Below are 14,500 nucleotides of genomic sequence, written 5' to 3' on the forward strand. Positions count from 1 at the left end.
CGGCACAGAATAACATCCGACGTTATAATACAGTACATATACAAGAGGCAAAAACATCGCTATTCTGTGGGAAAAAAAGGCCAAATTTGAACACACGACTCAGGAGTTAGGTCATGATCTATACGTTTCCCGATAGAATCACGATATCTGTTGCTATTTTAACTGTATTCCCTCGACTGTGCTAACAGTTAAGACAAAAAGACCAGAGATGCTGCTCTGTTGGGTTTGCAAATTATGAATACAACGGAGCTTCTGCATACAGTTTGTGCAATTCCTGAAATAAAGTAGCTGAACCATCAAGGCATTTTCAGCAACCAAAAAACAAATTTAATGAGCATTAAAAAAAAAAGAGTCATAAATAAGTTTCTTCATAAAAAGAAAAAAAAGAGATATTTACAAAATATAATCAGTTATAGGTGCCACAGTGATTTGAGAACCAAAAGAGAGGCCAAAACACCAAACAAAAAGGTAAACATAGTTTTGGCACATGTTCTGTTAACAGTGTGGTTGCAATGATGCACGTGTTACTCAAAAAGACAACATCTAATTATTTTTCTTCTTCTCGTCCTTTCTGCTTAGTATTTTGCTTGTGACAATTATTATTGTGGGCTTGGTCACAGTTTTATGGACACATGCAATGCATTAAAAGTAAAATACAGTAGCAGGTCAGCATGACCGTAGTCGTTACAAAGGAACTTTCTCTTTCCTGAATGAGACTGCATTTTTGACCTATATTAAAACAAAAAACCCCTACGACGCGTCTTTCTCTTTTGGCTTGGATTTCTGCTGCGTTGTACCCTGTGCTCCTCTCGCCACCACCGGCTCAACGACCGCGCACTCGGACTCTGAGGCCTCTGAGTTGTTCCAGGACGCCTTGAACGCCTTACTGGGCTGCCGCGTGGCGGTGGGGAGAAGAAGAGTGGGGCTGGGCGTCTTCGTCGTCGCCTCCTTCTCTTCCAGGTCGTCGAAACTCACCTCCTGCACGGCCTCTTGTTTCATGAAGGACTCCCGGCGCTCCGTCAGAGCCAGCTTCCTCATCACCACCACCTCCTTGTTGGCGTTATGGTTGCCTCCGCCGCTGCGGTGTGGTTGTGTGGCCGGCGAGCGGATGTGGTAGTCGTGGTTGCCTCCTCCCGCGGCGGCCGCCGCATCCCGGTGGCCCCTCTGCCCGCCGATGTACAGCCCCTGGCGGCCGTGCTCGCCCACGCAGACGAACCCGGCGGCCGCGTCGCTCTCCAGATCCTCCAGGCCTTCCCCCTCCGACAGAGGCACCTCCATGGTGTGCCTGCGGGTGGCGCCGTAGGAGGCCTTCTTGTCGCCGCTGCTGTGGTACCCGCCCGACAGCTTCTCCGCCGACTGCACCCTCTTGAGGAGGGGCGAGCGCGGGGGCTCGGCGCTGCGCGGGCGCACCGAGTGGCGGGCGATGGTGGGCGGGGACAGGGTCTTGCCATGGAAGCCCGCGGCGCCGTGCAGGGCCGCCTTGGGGTGGTTGGGGAGGGACTGGGGAGACAGGGGCTGGGGAGGGGGGATGCAGGCCAGCGGGGACGGGGGGATGCTGCTGGTGGACTTGCAGCGGCCGGCCTTGGTGTAGCGGCCGAGCACGTGGAGGGAACTGGGGCGGGCCTGTGGCACCGGAGAGTTGGGGGAGCTGGAGCACGAAGAAGAGCTGGAGTCTGTACACGGCACAACGGGGGGATGAAACAGAACCGGCGTTATTTAGTGTACAAAATGTGGCAATATGTTTTCCCGCCCTTATTACTGTGGGAGAGTGCAGTCATCCAATGCACTATAAGCAACTCAAAGCCAGGGTTGAATACCAAGCATTTGCAATTTTTGGGATGTTTAGCTGCGTTGCTCATTCCACGAACGCCTGATCTTTACAATCTATACCTCGTTACTTGTAAAAAGGTGACTTAATCAACAATTAAAATGATATGTACGGTCTCCATGTACGGTTATCCAGGGTTAGATGAGGCCAGTGGTCGTAGAGATAGCCATATATGGTGGCGTGACGTGTCACGAGGCGTGACGTGTCACGAGGCGTGATCATATATGGAGGCGTGATGTCACGAGGCGTGACCATATATGGAGGTGTGATTAACACACGGAGATGAAGGTATTCATCGTATCTATGCGACCTATGGTCGCAATAAACCATATATGGAGCGTGTTTAAGAGCGTCTGCTAAATGCCTAAATTGTAATTTTAAATTGTAGGTCTCTGCTGCCTGCAGTGTTATACATGCACTGTTAAGGTGGCCTTACACTAGCCGATAATCGGGCATTTTTGACACTCGGGGGGTGCCCGACCGCTCAAAGCGCGATCGGGATCGGCCCGATCAACATCAAGAATGTTTGATATTTGCTCTGCCCGCTCCGATTATCCTGTAGTGTGTGGTGCTGAAAAAAATCGGCTAGTGTATGGCCACCTTTACAGGTAGTGGTGCTGTGTGTTACAAACAAAATCAAGAGTCACATGCCATTTCCTTCTTTATCCAGCAGAGAGCAGCATTGCTGCATCTATAGCAGGGATGGAGAGGGCCACTATATTTCCACACTCACTCCTGAGGGCCACATTGTATATTACCTTACTGTCGGGGCAAAAATAGCCGATCTACAAGCTCAAAAGGCATCGCACTGCGACACGTTTTGAGCTTGTAAATCAGCTATGTTTTGCTATTATTTGAATAATAGCAAAAATAGCACAGGGGCTGGGACCTGGTGAGAGCAGGAGTGGACCTGGTGAGACGTAGGAGGGGCACCGAACAGGAGTCAACCCACTGAGCCTAGTCCTTCCTACGCGCCGGAATAGTACCTCCCAGTCCCGGCATAGGAGTTCAGGAGGAACGGATTGTGTGGCCCTGGTTTTTCCCTAATGGGACTGATCGAGGGTAGCTACAGGGACGTAAGTCGGGACTTGATCAACCCTGGGCTGGGTCACCTGAGTGAGGGGTATGATGTTGGGAGACCCGAAACCCTTGGGATACATCACTGAGGATACGTCCCAGGTGTATCCATGTGCATCCTGGTTTTTTTTTGGTTTTTTTTGCTATTTTTGAATTGGAATCCTGAAAAGTTACATTTTTATTTCATTTAAAATGCCTTTCAAATGCCTTTTATGCCTGTTATGTTAACTTTATGAACTAAATACAAATACATTTGGACAATATGAGAAAAATAACATTTCAATACGACTGATTAAGCTACTAAATTTAGACCGAAGTAATTAAAGTAATTAAAGGTCATGTCTGCAAATCAATAATATATCAGTATTCTGATATTAACCTGAGGGCCACATTAACCCATTCTGTGGCGGTAACCCCTTTTAGTGTTTTAAGGATTATGTTCGTGAAAAATCGTGAAAATATTTATTTCAGAAAACTGGAGGATTTAGAAGATTCTTTTTAATATTTTGAGGTCAGGCCTGAATGGGTTAATGAACGCATCCCGCTCTCATTGGACGTTCGCACGGGAGCTCCGATCGCAAATATAAAGAGTTATTTTCCGCTCTTTGTGGGGAAAAAAGGGTGACCAGTCATCTCGGTTCAGCCGGGTTTTGCTGTAATCAGTGCTGTAAGCAGTGCTGTAAGCAGTGCTGTAATCAGTGCTGTAAGCAGTGTTTATGCAATGTTTGTGTGAGCGCAAACACTCAAAGCTGGCCATTCATTGTCAATGTCATTCAATGTTTGTGTTAGGACAATGTTTGTGTTTACACAAACCCTCAAAGCTGGACATAGGAGGGGCTAGCGCCCATAAAAGCATACAGTACCCTGACACAAGATGTTGTCATACTTTTCCCCCTCCTTTTTGGGAATTGTATACTACGGCTTATTGTTCCCCCCCATGGACTAAAAACACCTATAGCAAGTCATCTCCTCTCCAGCGCTCACCTCCAGAGTGGTCCGGGGCAGGGGAGCGGCAGGGCGTGGAAGGCCCAGGAGAGAGGCTCTGCGTCGGGGAGCCCGAGAGGCTGTCACTGGAGGACTGGTGGAACCCCGAGGAGAAGCTGCGGCTGCTCTGCATGGGCGGAGGAGGCGTCGTGTGCTTGGTCAGCTTCTTCAGCATGCTGCGGCGCCTGCTGCCCGGAGAGGAGACGGAGGAAATTGTGTGACATACTTCACCTGCATTTGTGGTCACAACGTTTTGTCACTTCTAATAGCTATACCTGGGATACAGCAAAGTTGGGATAAATCCATGCAATCGTGCAATGTCTGAAATGCATCCAAACTTTGCTGTGTAAGGGGGAGAACATAAAAACAATGACACCCACACAGCTCTCTCTCGTTCTCTCTACCTACACATATACAGTAACTTACCGCAAGGAGTTACGCTACCTGTATAACTGTGTTTACATGTGTGTGTGTGTGTGTGATATCAGACAGAGAGTTGCATGCTGCTTGCTTCAGAGAAAGCGAGCACAAGAACTTCATTTGGTTTCGGGTCTGAGGTAGGGGGCTCGGGGGCTAATACATTGCAGACCCTTGTCAGCTTGGTGCCGAGGCAGACTCGAACCCCATGGGGCATTGGGCTAGTGTCGGGCTCGGGCTGGCATTTTGTGGCCTTACGTTGTTGCCTACCCAAAAACAGCCGAACTACAGAACTACAGTTTCACAATGAGTGCCGCGCTATACGAGCGTGTAGATTTTTGAAAAATCGTGAAAACGTGGTGCAAATCTTTGAATATATATTCTTTCACAGTGAAATAAAGCACAAATATTTGCTTCTGGGGGGGGGGGGTCCCTGGAACAACATACTATCAAATGGGGGTCGGTGGCTCAATGCAGATAATTCTGTGGGTCCTTGACATGAAATAGTTTGAGTACCACTGACATAGAAACATGGGTTTTTTTCAGAAAACCGTCATGATTTTAGAAGACATTTAGTATAATCTCAGGTCTGCTAAAGGGATAACTATTGATGTTTACCTCTCTGCTCCTTCCTTCCTCTTGCTCTTCTTGCTGCGTCGGGCCATCTTGGCCTTGTAGCTGGTCTTCCTGGCGGGGCCCACCTTTATGGAGGTGTTCTCCAGAGCAGTGGTCTGCAGGGTCACCTTGCTGCCGCTCTGTTGAAAACATTCATTATGTGAGATTCACTTTTTTCATAAATCAGTGCTATTGAACACCCTTTACGTCTGTGTGTTGTTTCGAAAATATTGAACCAATGGAAAGTTGTAAAAAAACGCTTGCTACAAAACCTCTTAACTCCATTGGACCCTCAAACTGTCCGCTAGAGCAGCTAACTCCACCACCTCTCCCCCTCTCATGCAAGTAATTGACAATATATTAAAGTCACAACACCAACTTTGCTTTGTTTTCACAATATAAGGTTTTCTTAATTTCCTGAAAAAAATGAACATTTTGGAGTTAGGTGGTTTTCTCCCGACAGCAGAGATATTATATTATGAAACACTTCCATCCATAAGGCCTCATTCACACATAAACAACATATGTTCTGTGCTCTGCCTGTGTTTGATGGCCGCCCTCAATGCTTTTCCAATGGGAGTCACATGATTTTGACCAAACATTTGTGTTTGATGGCTGTGTTCTGTCCCCCTCCCCTCCATCAAACACAAATGTTTGGTCAAACCATGTGACTCCCATTGGAAAAGCATTGAGGTCGGCCATCAAACACAGGCAGAGCACAGAACATATGTGACTAAATTTGACTGAGGGACTGCCATTGAATTTTCATGTCATATGAAAGCAGGGAATCATAGCTTCAAATTGACATATTGGTTGTTCAGTTTGACCCACCAGTTTTGGAGATATGACTTATAGAGTAATGTCTTGCAGAGAAACAGCAAGTTGAGAAAACAGGCTTGAAAGGTTCACTTCTGTGGACTCTAACATTACACCTAGCTACATGTTTAAGCATGTATTTCATATTTACACGTCGATTTCAACTTTTCTGCCAGTGCTATTAACTCATTTTGGGGAAAAAAAGAAGAAAAAAAAATCTCCTCTGGTGATAAGCTGGAATTTGCGCGATGGCAGGCTCTCAGTCAACTCTGGTCACATGTGTTGTTTATGTGTGAATGAGGCCTATAAGTCAACGACGTTACAACGTTTTGTGGGAGAAGATGTGTGTTACCTTTAGAAGTAGCTCCACCACCTCCGTGTGCACCAGTCCCTGCACAGACTCCCCGTTCACGTGGGTGATGAGATCACCTGCCCTCAGGCCGGCCTCCTGAGCTGGACTGCCCTCCTCAACGCACTGTAGAGACGCACACGTCACACACGCAGGCACGCACGCAGGCACGCACGCAGGCAGAGATTGACACGCACGCAGGCACGCACGCAGGCAGAGATTGACACGCACGCAGGCACGCACGCAGGCAGAGATTGACACGCACGCAGGCCCACAGAGATTGACATTATTAGTTGACAAAATGATCATCTAATCGCAGTTACAAAACCTTTTCATTTTTCCACACAGCCAATTATTGACCCGTTAAAAACGTTCGCTCTGAAAGTATATATTCAAAGATTTGTGCCGCATTTTGAGCTTGTAGATCTGCTATTTTTCAATAGCTAAATTATAACATAATGCTTAAAACATCAAAAGGGGTTGCCGCCCCGAGAATGGGTTAACATAAATCCTTTTGTTTTAACGCAAAAAATATGAAACAATATTTTAGAAAATGTCAGAAAACCTACCCAGACCATGTGGTGCACGGTGTACACATCGCTGTCTCCCATGTAGACTCGGATGGCGCGCAGCGCAAAGCCGAACCTCTTGCCGGAGCTGTGGATGACCACGGGCGGGCGGAGACAGCTGATGCTGAGGGACAGGTCCCCGCGGCTGGGGGACGAGTCTCTGGACGACGGGTTGGAGGACAGGGACAGGGACGACTTGGGACTCGTGGGGGGCGGACCGCCGCCTGCCGAGTCGTCTGAGTTTGGGAGGGGAGGAGAGCGATTAGTAGGGGTGCAATGATACATTTTAACCAATTTAGGCCTGACGTAAAAAAAAAAAAAAAAAAGTCTTCTAAATCCTGACAGTTTTCTGAAATACGTATGTTTCTATATCAGTGGTGCTCAATATTTCATGTCGAGGACCCCAAATATATATGTAATTGGCCGCCGCCGACTGCAAAGCAAAGATTTGAGTTAAAAACATTCGCTGTGAAAGAATATATATTCAAAGATTTGCACCACATTTTCACGATTTTTCAAAAATAGCAGACCTACAAGCTCATAGCACGGCACTCGGTGCCGTGCTATGAGCTTGTAGATCTGCTATTTTTCAATAGCTAAAGTACGACATAATGCTTAAAACACCAAAAGGGGGTACCCGTCCTGAATGGGTTAACAGCGATACGATACGTATCACGATACATGGTTCTGACGTTACGATACATGGTTCTGACGTTACGATACATGGTTCTGACGTTACGATACATGGTTCTGACGTTACGATACATGGTTCTGACGTTACGATACATGGATGACATTGGGTCATTATGGCGATACGATACGATTCAACGATTTAAAATCGATACAGTAACTATTTAGCAAAGAAATTAAATCTGTGTGAAACATTGTATAACGGTGTATATCCTCCGTACCTGGTGTGATGACGAGGGACAGGCCAGACACCGAGGCTGACTTGGGGAGCTTGCAGGCGGCCGCAGGGGGTCTGGGGTTTTCGGGCGTCTCCAGCTGGTGGGCGATGCGCCGGGACGCTCCCCTCCGGTAGGACGGCCTGGTGCCCGTGCTGTTGCTCCTCAGGCGAATGCGCCGCAAGTTGGTGACCATGCCGTCTGGAAGGGTGGGGTCAGGTGGGGTCAGCAGCGTCAGGCAGAGAGCAGTGGTGGAAACACACATGTTGTTTTTGGCAGCCAATTCAGATTTTAGTTTTAGTCGTAGTCTTTGGAATAAAACTTAATTTAGTTGAAGTCACATTTTAGTCACCTGAAATGTTTTGGTGTTTGTCTAAGTCTTCATAAGTCATAAGATTTTAGTCGTCTAGTCTTAGTCGACTCTTAGTCGACTAAATGTCATAAGATTTTAGTCGACTAAATCTACAGTACAGTTGATTTAGTCGACTAAAATGTATTTTGGCGGACCTGTGTCATAATGGCTGATTTTACACTTTCTGAAAATAGCCGATCTACAAGCTCACAACACGTCGCGCTGCGACGCGTTGTGAGCTTGTAGATCGGCTATTTTCAGCATGCAACCAAGTGTAAAATGACATGTGTCTTACATATACTGGATCTCTTGTCCACTAGTCCCTTCCTAACATTTTAGTCTAGTTTGTTGAAGAAATTGTCAGTATATTTAGTCTTAGTTTTAGTCACCATGGCTTAGTTTTAGTTTTAATTTAGTTTCCAATTAGTTTTCATCCGTGAAAAAGGTAGTCGACGAACATTTTTCGTTATAGTTTTAGTTTAGTTAGTTTTTTTACTTTAGTTTAGCTTTAGTTATCGATACAGCAATTTAGAAATGCTCCATCCGCAAGTAAAAGTCCCGGAATTCAAAATGTACTTGAGTGAAAGTGCAAAAGTATTGGCATCAAAATGTGCTTAAAGTACCTAAAGTAAAAGTACTCACTATGCAAAATGTCTCATTTCAGGTTTTAAAATATATATAAAAATCTATTGAAAATAGCCAATCTACAAGCTCACAATGCGCCGCATAGCAACACATTGTGAGCTTGTAGATCGGCTATTTTCAAATGGCCAAAAATGTATATAGGGCTAAAGTGATTGCGGCGCAGCAGGACGCAGCAATGTTTGTTTGTGTCTGTGTCCATTAACACCTTTAAGGGCTTATTTAATCCATTAATAAAATGTGCCCATCGTTTATAGCGCCCGGACCACTTTCACCGACGGACCGGATGTTGTTGTGAATGTCTGTGTAGCAGCTAACAATAGCCAAACCACTCTAAAGACGATCGACAACAACGGGAGGTAAGAATAAATCTATCGAGACTAGCGACTGGACAGCGGGGGCCCGTCAAACATAGGATGTTTTTTCATAATTAGACGGGATGATTTAGATCGCGAGTTATTAACGTTTTAAGATTTTCGTTGTCGCCGGCTAAACAGGGGGAGGAACATTTTCGATGACGTGTCACTGTTGTGCAACACCGAGGATTGCGCAACAAGCGCCTCTAGGCTGTGGACTGTGATGCGACCGGTTTTGATATCACTAACTTGACTCGGGCACATGACCGACCGTACTAAGTACCATGACGGACATCTACGTCACTGTTAATGATGCATGTGGTCGGGTCAGCCTTACCCTCCTCCTCTGCGGAGATGGCGAAGCGAGACATGGTGTCCAGGCTCTGGGTGCTGTTCATCACCAGCGGACTAGCACTGCGCTCCGACTGGGAAGAGCTGGACGAGGCTCGGGGTCGCAAGCTGGAAGGACAAACAGACCCACGGTTAAGTTAGCCCATTCAGGACTTGAACCCAACCCTCTTGTTGGTGTTTTAACCCGTTTAGGCCTGACGTCGAAATTAAAAAAAAAGTCTTCTAAATCCTGACAGTTTTCTGAAATACCTCATGTTTCTATATCAATTCAGTGGTGCTCAATATTTCATGTCAAGGACCCAAAAAATGATATTGAATTGGCTGCCGACCCCCATCTGAAAATATGTTGTTCCCCAGAAAACTGTCAGGATTTAAAGGACATTTTTGTAGAATCTTGCTCTCAGTCCTAAATGGGTTAAGAAGGGATAACATTTGGAGAAATGCCCCCGAACAAAAAGTAGAACCTCTGGAAAAATTTCACGTTTTCTTATCATTTAAGATTGTTGGCATTTAGCGGACGCTTTTTTAAAACGTTTTAGATTTTTTTTTTTTTTGGCTTTTCTGCCTTTATTGATAGTATCAAGTAAAGTGAAGACTGACAGGAAAGAGGGAGAGAGAGAGAAGGGGAGAGACACGCAGCAAAGGTCGTCATGAACGGGACTCGAACACGCGACGCGCTGTCAGGCTACAGTATATGTGGCATGATGCGCCTGGACCACTTGGCCAGCCGGGCGCCTAAGCATTGTTATAATTTAGCTATTGAAAAATAGCAGATCTGCGCGCTATGAACTTGTAGGTCTGCTATTTTTGAAAAATCGTGAATTTTTTTTTAAAAAAAAAATCTTTTTTTCTTTTTTCTTTTTTTTAATATTTTGGGGACCCCCCAAAATAATTTGGCGACCCCCCGAGGGGTCGCGACCCACCGGTTGAGAACCCCTGCCCTAGCGGATGCTTTTATCCGGTGATTTGTAATGTTACAGTTTAAAATTACAGTTTAATTGGGTTCGATGTTATGTATGGGTTGGCTAGGACGGGTTTCCCTTTCAACAGTGTTAGGATAATAACACTGACAGGCTGAGGTTATACCCAAGTGACAGTTCAACTGGCACGGACATGTGTTTTTCCTGTGTTACCGTTCTGGACAGGAACACCCTTTTGGTTATGTTATACTGTAGCTACTAGCTATTGAAAAATAGCAGATCTACAAGCTCATAACGCGGCACCGAGTGCCGCGCTAGGAGCTTGTAGGTCTGCTATTTTTTTAAATATCGTGAAAATGTGGTGCAAATCTTTGAATATATATCCTTTCAGAGCGAATGTTTTTTAACTAAAATCTTTGCTTCTGGGAGGGGGTCCCTGGAACATCATATTTTCAGATGGGGGTCGGCGGCCAATTGCATATCATTTTGGGGGTCCTTGTCCTTGACATGAAAATGTTTGGATCAGGAAAAATCGGTATCGGCAGATGATCAAAATCAAATGATCGGAATCGGATCGGGAGCAAAAAAACGTGATCGGGACATCCCTAATTTGCACACATTTTCACGATAAAAAAAAGAACAAATAGCGAGCTTGTAGATCTGCTATTTTTCAACAGCTAAAGTTTAAAATAATGGTGAAAGTGGTTAAAAGCTATGAGGCGACAAAGATGTAAATGGGTTAACCCATTTAGACCTGAGGACGATTCTGCAAAATGTCTTCTCAATCATGACGGTTTTCTGAAAAACCCCATGTTTCTATGTAAAACATGTCTCAAGGAGCTGTCAAGGAGCCCCAGAATTATCTGGGGCCGCCGACCCCAAAATATGTTGTTCCAGGGACCCCCCAGAAGCAATGATTTGAGTTCAAAACTCTGGAAGAATATATATTCAAAGATTTGCGCCACATTTTAACGATCTTTCAAAAATAGCAGACCTACAAGCTCGTAGCGCGGCACTCGGTGCCGCTTGTAGATCTGCTATTTTCCAATAGCTAAAGCAGAACATAATGCTTTAACACTAGGATGTCTGAAAAAAATGCACTACTAATATGACGGCTAACGGTCAGGCTGACCGGTGTTTTTCGTGCTATTTGATTGGCCATTGTCTCCCCCACTGTCTAATGATCTTCACACCTCTCTCTGCACCCGTTGACGGCTTGCCATTGTCTTCTAAATGTTACATTCCAACGAATTCAAGGCAGCAGTTTCAACTAGACAGGTCAACTCAAAGTTATTTTTTATTTCAGTTTACCAAACTATAATTATAGTGACGGTGTGAGCGCTTTATTGAATACCCTTGCGCAGCAAACACTGTCCGACTTTGTATTGAGCCAATACAATAGGCTACCACACGTTATTGCCAGAGCCAGGCACATTGCTCAGACGAAATACGACATTAGTTATATATTGTGCCAAAAAAAGGAAAGAGCTGTGCGTGCGTGCGTGCAAATCAGAAAAGTTTAGGCTACAGACAAAGGAGTTGGGAGTTTGGGAGCGGCTAGCCTTCTAATGCTGCGCACATATTAGCCTATATATATTTTAAAAATACCCAGCATAATTTTTGGGAAGGCTAAACCTGGCCTAGCCTTACATACCCGCCGCCTATGATCGATGTCATTTATATATATTTGATTTATTGTGCCAGCAGAAAGGTCCGTAGCAGCAGCACGGTTTATATATACACCATAGGATAGATCAAGTCATGTGACGCATCACCGCCACAAATAGTGCTACAGCGTTATCTAAAATGCACTTCCGCACACCTCACCGTCAGTTACTTGGATATTTTCTCCCTCTCCACGAGAGAGGGAGAGAGAGAAAAAAAGAGAGCCGTGATGCGTGAAAATCAGTTCCACTGGTCGCGTGCAGAAAAGTTTACAGACGAAGGACGGACAGAACTGTTCTTCTTACTGACAAAACATTTAGAAGTTCGGGACGTCTATCGGGTTGGACTGATTTCAAACACTGTCATTTTTATTTGGCATCGCGCTGATTCGCGCATCGGCGAACATTCTCGCTCCAAGGAAATGTCGGTCGGGTCAAACAGACCATGCTATAAACTTTATTATTCCAGGATAATTGATTCATTTTTATCATCGCCACCTTACATAATTATGCTATAAAGATGGCGTGTATAGTCAACATGTATTTATATCTATTGAGCTATGCGTTTGGTTGAAACAATACGCCAGTCAGTCAATACACCATATTTCACCATATTTTTGATGCGCTGATATATGAAATGAATATGCGCGACATAGTCACAATGCTATAAACTTTATTATTCCAACATAATTATGCTAAAGATGGCGTGTATAGTCAACATGTATTTATATCTATTGAGCTATGCGCTTGGTGGAAACAATACCACACACCATATTTATTTTTCCGTTTCGAGAAATAAAGTCAGACATCGTTATTTCTGCAAACCGCATATAACAAATATAACATCTAAAACAACATTTAGTTTATGTAAGTTTGTAATGTAAGTTTGCCTACATGTGGAAGGCTAGTTGGAATGCAAATGACACATTAGCTTGAACAATGCCCGTCTCCAGCCGGGAGGGAGGTGTGAAAAGCACTGCTTGTGGGGGAGAAAGGGTGAGGGCTCTAAGAGCGGTCCCACGGACCGAAAAAGAGCAGACATTTTAGTAGAATTATGTCTAAAATCATATTTCCAAAACGTTTCAGATGAAAAAAAAAACAGAGATGGTTTGAATCGAACATTTAGAAAAAGTCATGCAAGGGGAACTTTCTCAGGACTTCATGGGCAAAGAAAATCCACTTCAAAATTTCAAAATCGGTCAGCCTGACCGCTCCGACGCGCTAGTGTTAAAACACCAAAAAGGGGTTCCCGCCTAGAAGGGGTTAAAGGATGACGTCGTGCAATACACGTCACGCGACAAAGTCGAAGCTGGGACATCTATTTCTACATTTCAATGACAATCAAGGTCCTACACTGAGGAAAAAGCCTTTGACCGAAAAATCTATGAGTTTATTTTTATTTTTTATCCCTAGCTGCTAAAAAAAAAAGAAAACTAAATGCAATAAGAACTAGAAAAGGGACACCCAGTGGAGCGTGAATCTCCAGCCAGGAGGCACAGGCTCTAATTATAGTGCTGCAGTGAACATTTCTAACCTATAGCCATGAAAGAGTAGCGCGGCATTTGATGACCAGTACATCACCATTCACCACCCACTAGATTCCCTACTTCCTCGTCTTTCTCCCCACAGACATTATATAATAAAGGCCAGGTGGCTCAAGGCGGTGTCGTTCATCGGCGGCCATCTTGCTGCAGTCCTACAGCACAGTACAGTTCAAACAAAAGAATACTCAAAACGCGCTCGAATTTTGACGGATTTACAAACGGTTTTGGTTTATTTGGTTATCGACCTTGGCTATGATTCAGGACGCTTATCTGCTTGACGTTATTTTTTTTTATATGAACGTCATATAAAAAAGCATATAAGTATGCTGACGACTCTGACATTTATAACTGCCCTTAGCAGAAAATTAGTTAAAGGTATATTCAGTGATTTCACTTAACCCATTTCGGGCGGGAACCCCTTTTGGTGTTAGCATTATGTTATGCTTTAGCTATTGAAAAATAGCAGATCTACAAGCTCATAGCGCACCACCGAGTGGCGCGCTACGAGCTTGTAGGTCTGCTATTTTTGAAAAATCGACTGACATAGAAACATAGCTTTTTTCAGAAAACTGAAAACTGATGTAGAAGACATTTTTTAGAATCTGATCTCAAGTCAAAATGGGTTAATTCAAATATCACTTATTTTTTTATTTTGTTGTGATAATCCTCCCTGCTATAGAGTGTGCTGACCATATAAGGAGTTCCTCCCTGTCCCTGGTTAACCCCTGAGGGTCAAAAAACCTTAGGTTTCGTTTTTGGTTATAGGTGGCAAAGCCTTCATCCAATGAGGATAGAGAAGGGCCTTCCACCAATCATGACCGAGGTACATCAGATCAACCTCTGACTCCTCCCTCGTTCCTAGCTCACCTCCCTCTCTGTCCGTCGGGCCTCCGGGGCTCTCCGCCGCCCCCCGCTGGTTGCTTGTGTCCGTCGCAGGGGGGGGAGAGGACCCCCCGCCCCTCCCAGCAGCGGGACGACTCCTCCTTCTCCTCGCTGTGGCTGCGCTCCGACGACGACAGGCTCTGATTGGACGGCGTGGAGCTGGAGAGCTGCTCTGTGCTGCTGTACACCTAGATGGACATAATGTGTATGTGCATATGAGTAATACTCA

At 45.1% G+C, this 14,500-nt stretch overlaps 1 protein-coding gene across 4 annotated transcripts in view; it reads right to left on the reverse strand.

The window, feature by feature from the left end:
• Positions 1–300: 300 nt before the first annotated feature.
• The window catches only part of mast3a (microtubule associated serine/threonine kinase 3a), an 89,909-nt gene continuing 75,709 nt past the window's right edge, over positions 301–14,500 (reverse strand). For 3 of the 4 annotated variants that reach the window (XM_079529558.1, XM_079529559.1, XM_079529556.1), the window contains 8 exons: positions 14,257–14,459; positions 9,248–9,369; positions 7,567–7,761; positions 6,656–6,891; positions 6,090–6,212; positions 4,925–5,061; positions 3,890–4,077; positions 301–1,673 (listed from right to left, as the gene is read on the reverse strand). In XM_079529558.1, coding sequence (XP_079385684.1) covers positions 751–1,673; positions 3,890–4,077; positions 4,925–5,061; positions 6,090–6,212; positions 6,656–6,891; positions 7,567–7,761; positions 9,248–9,369; positions 14,257–14,459 — 2,127 coding nt within the window. In that variant the 3' untranslated portion in view covers positions 301–750. The remainder of the gene's footprint in view (positions 1,674–3,889; positions 4,078–4,924; positions 5,062–6,089; positions 6,213–6,655; positions 6,892–7,566; positions 7,762–9,247; positions 9,370–14,256; positions 14,460–14,500) is intronic. The other variant, XM_079529557.1, reaches the window with a different exon arrangement.

This window comes from Electrona antarctica (assembly GCF_951216825.1).
Source record: "Electrona antarctica genome assembly, chromosome: 19".
In the NCBI taxonomy this organism is placed as follows: Eukaryota; Metazoa; Chordata; class Actinopteri; order Myctophiformes; family Myctophidae; genus Electrona; species Electrona antarctica.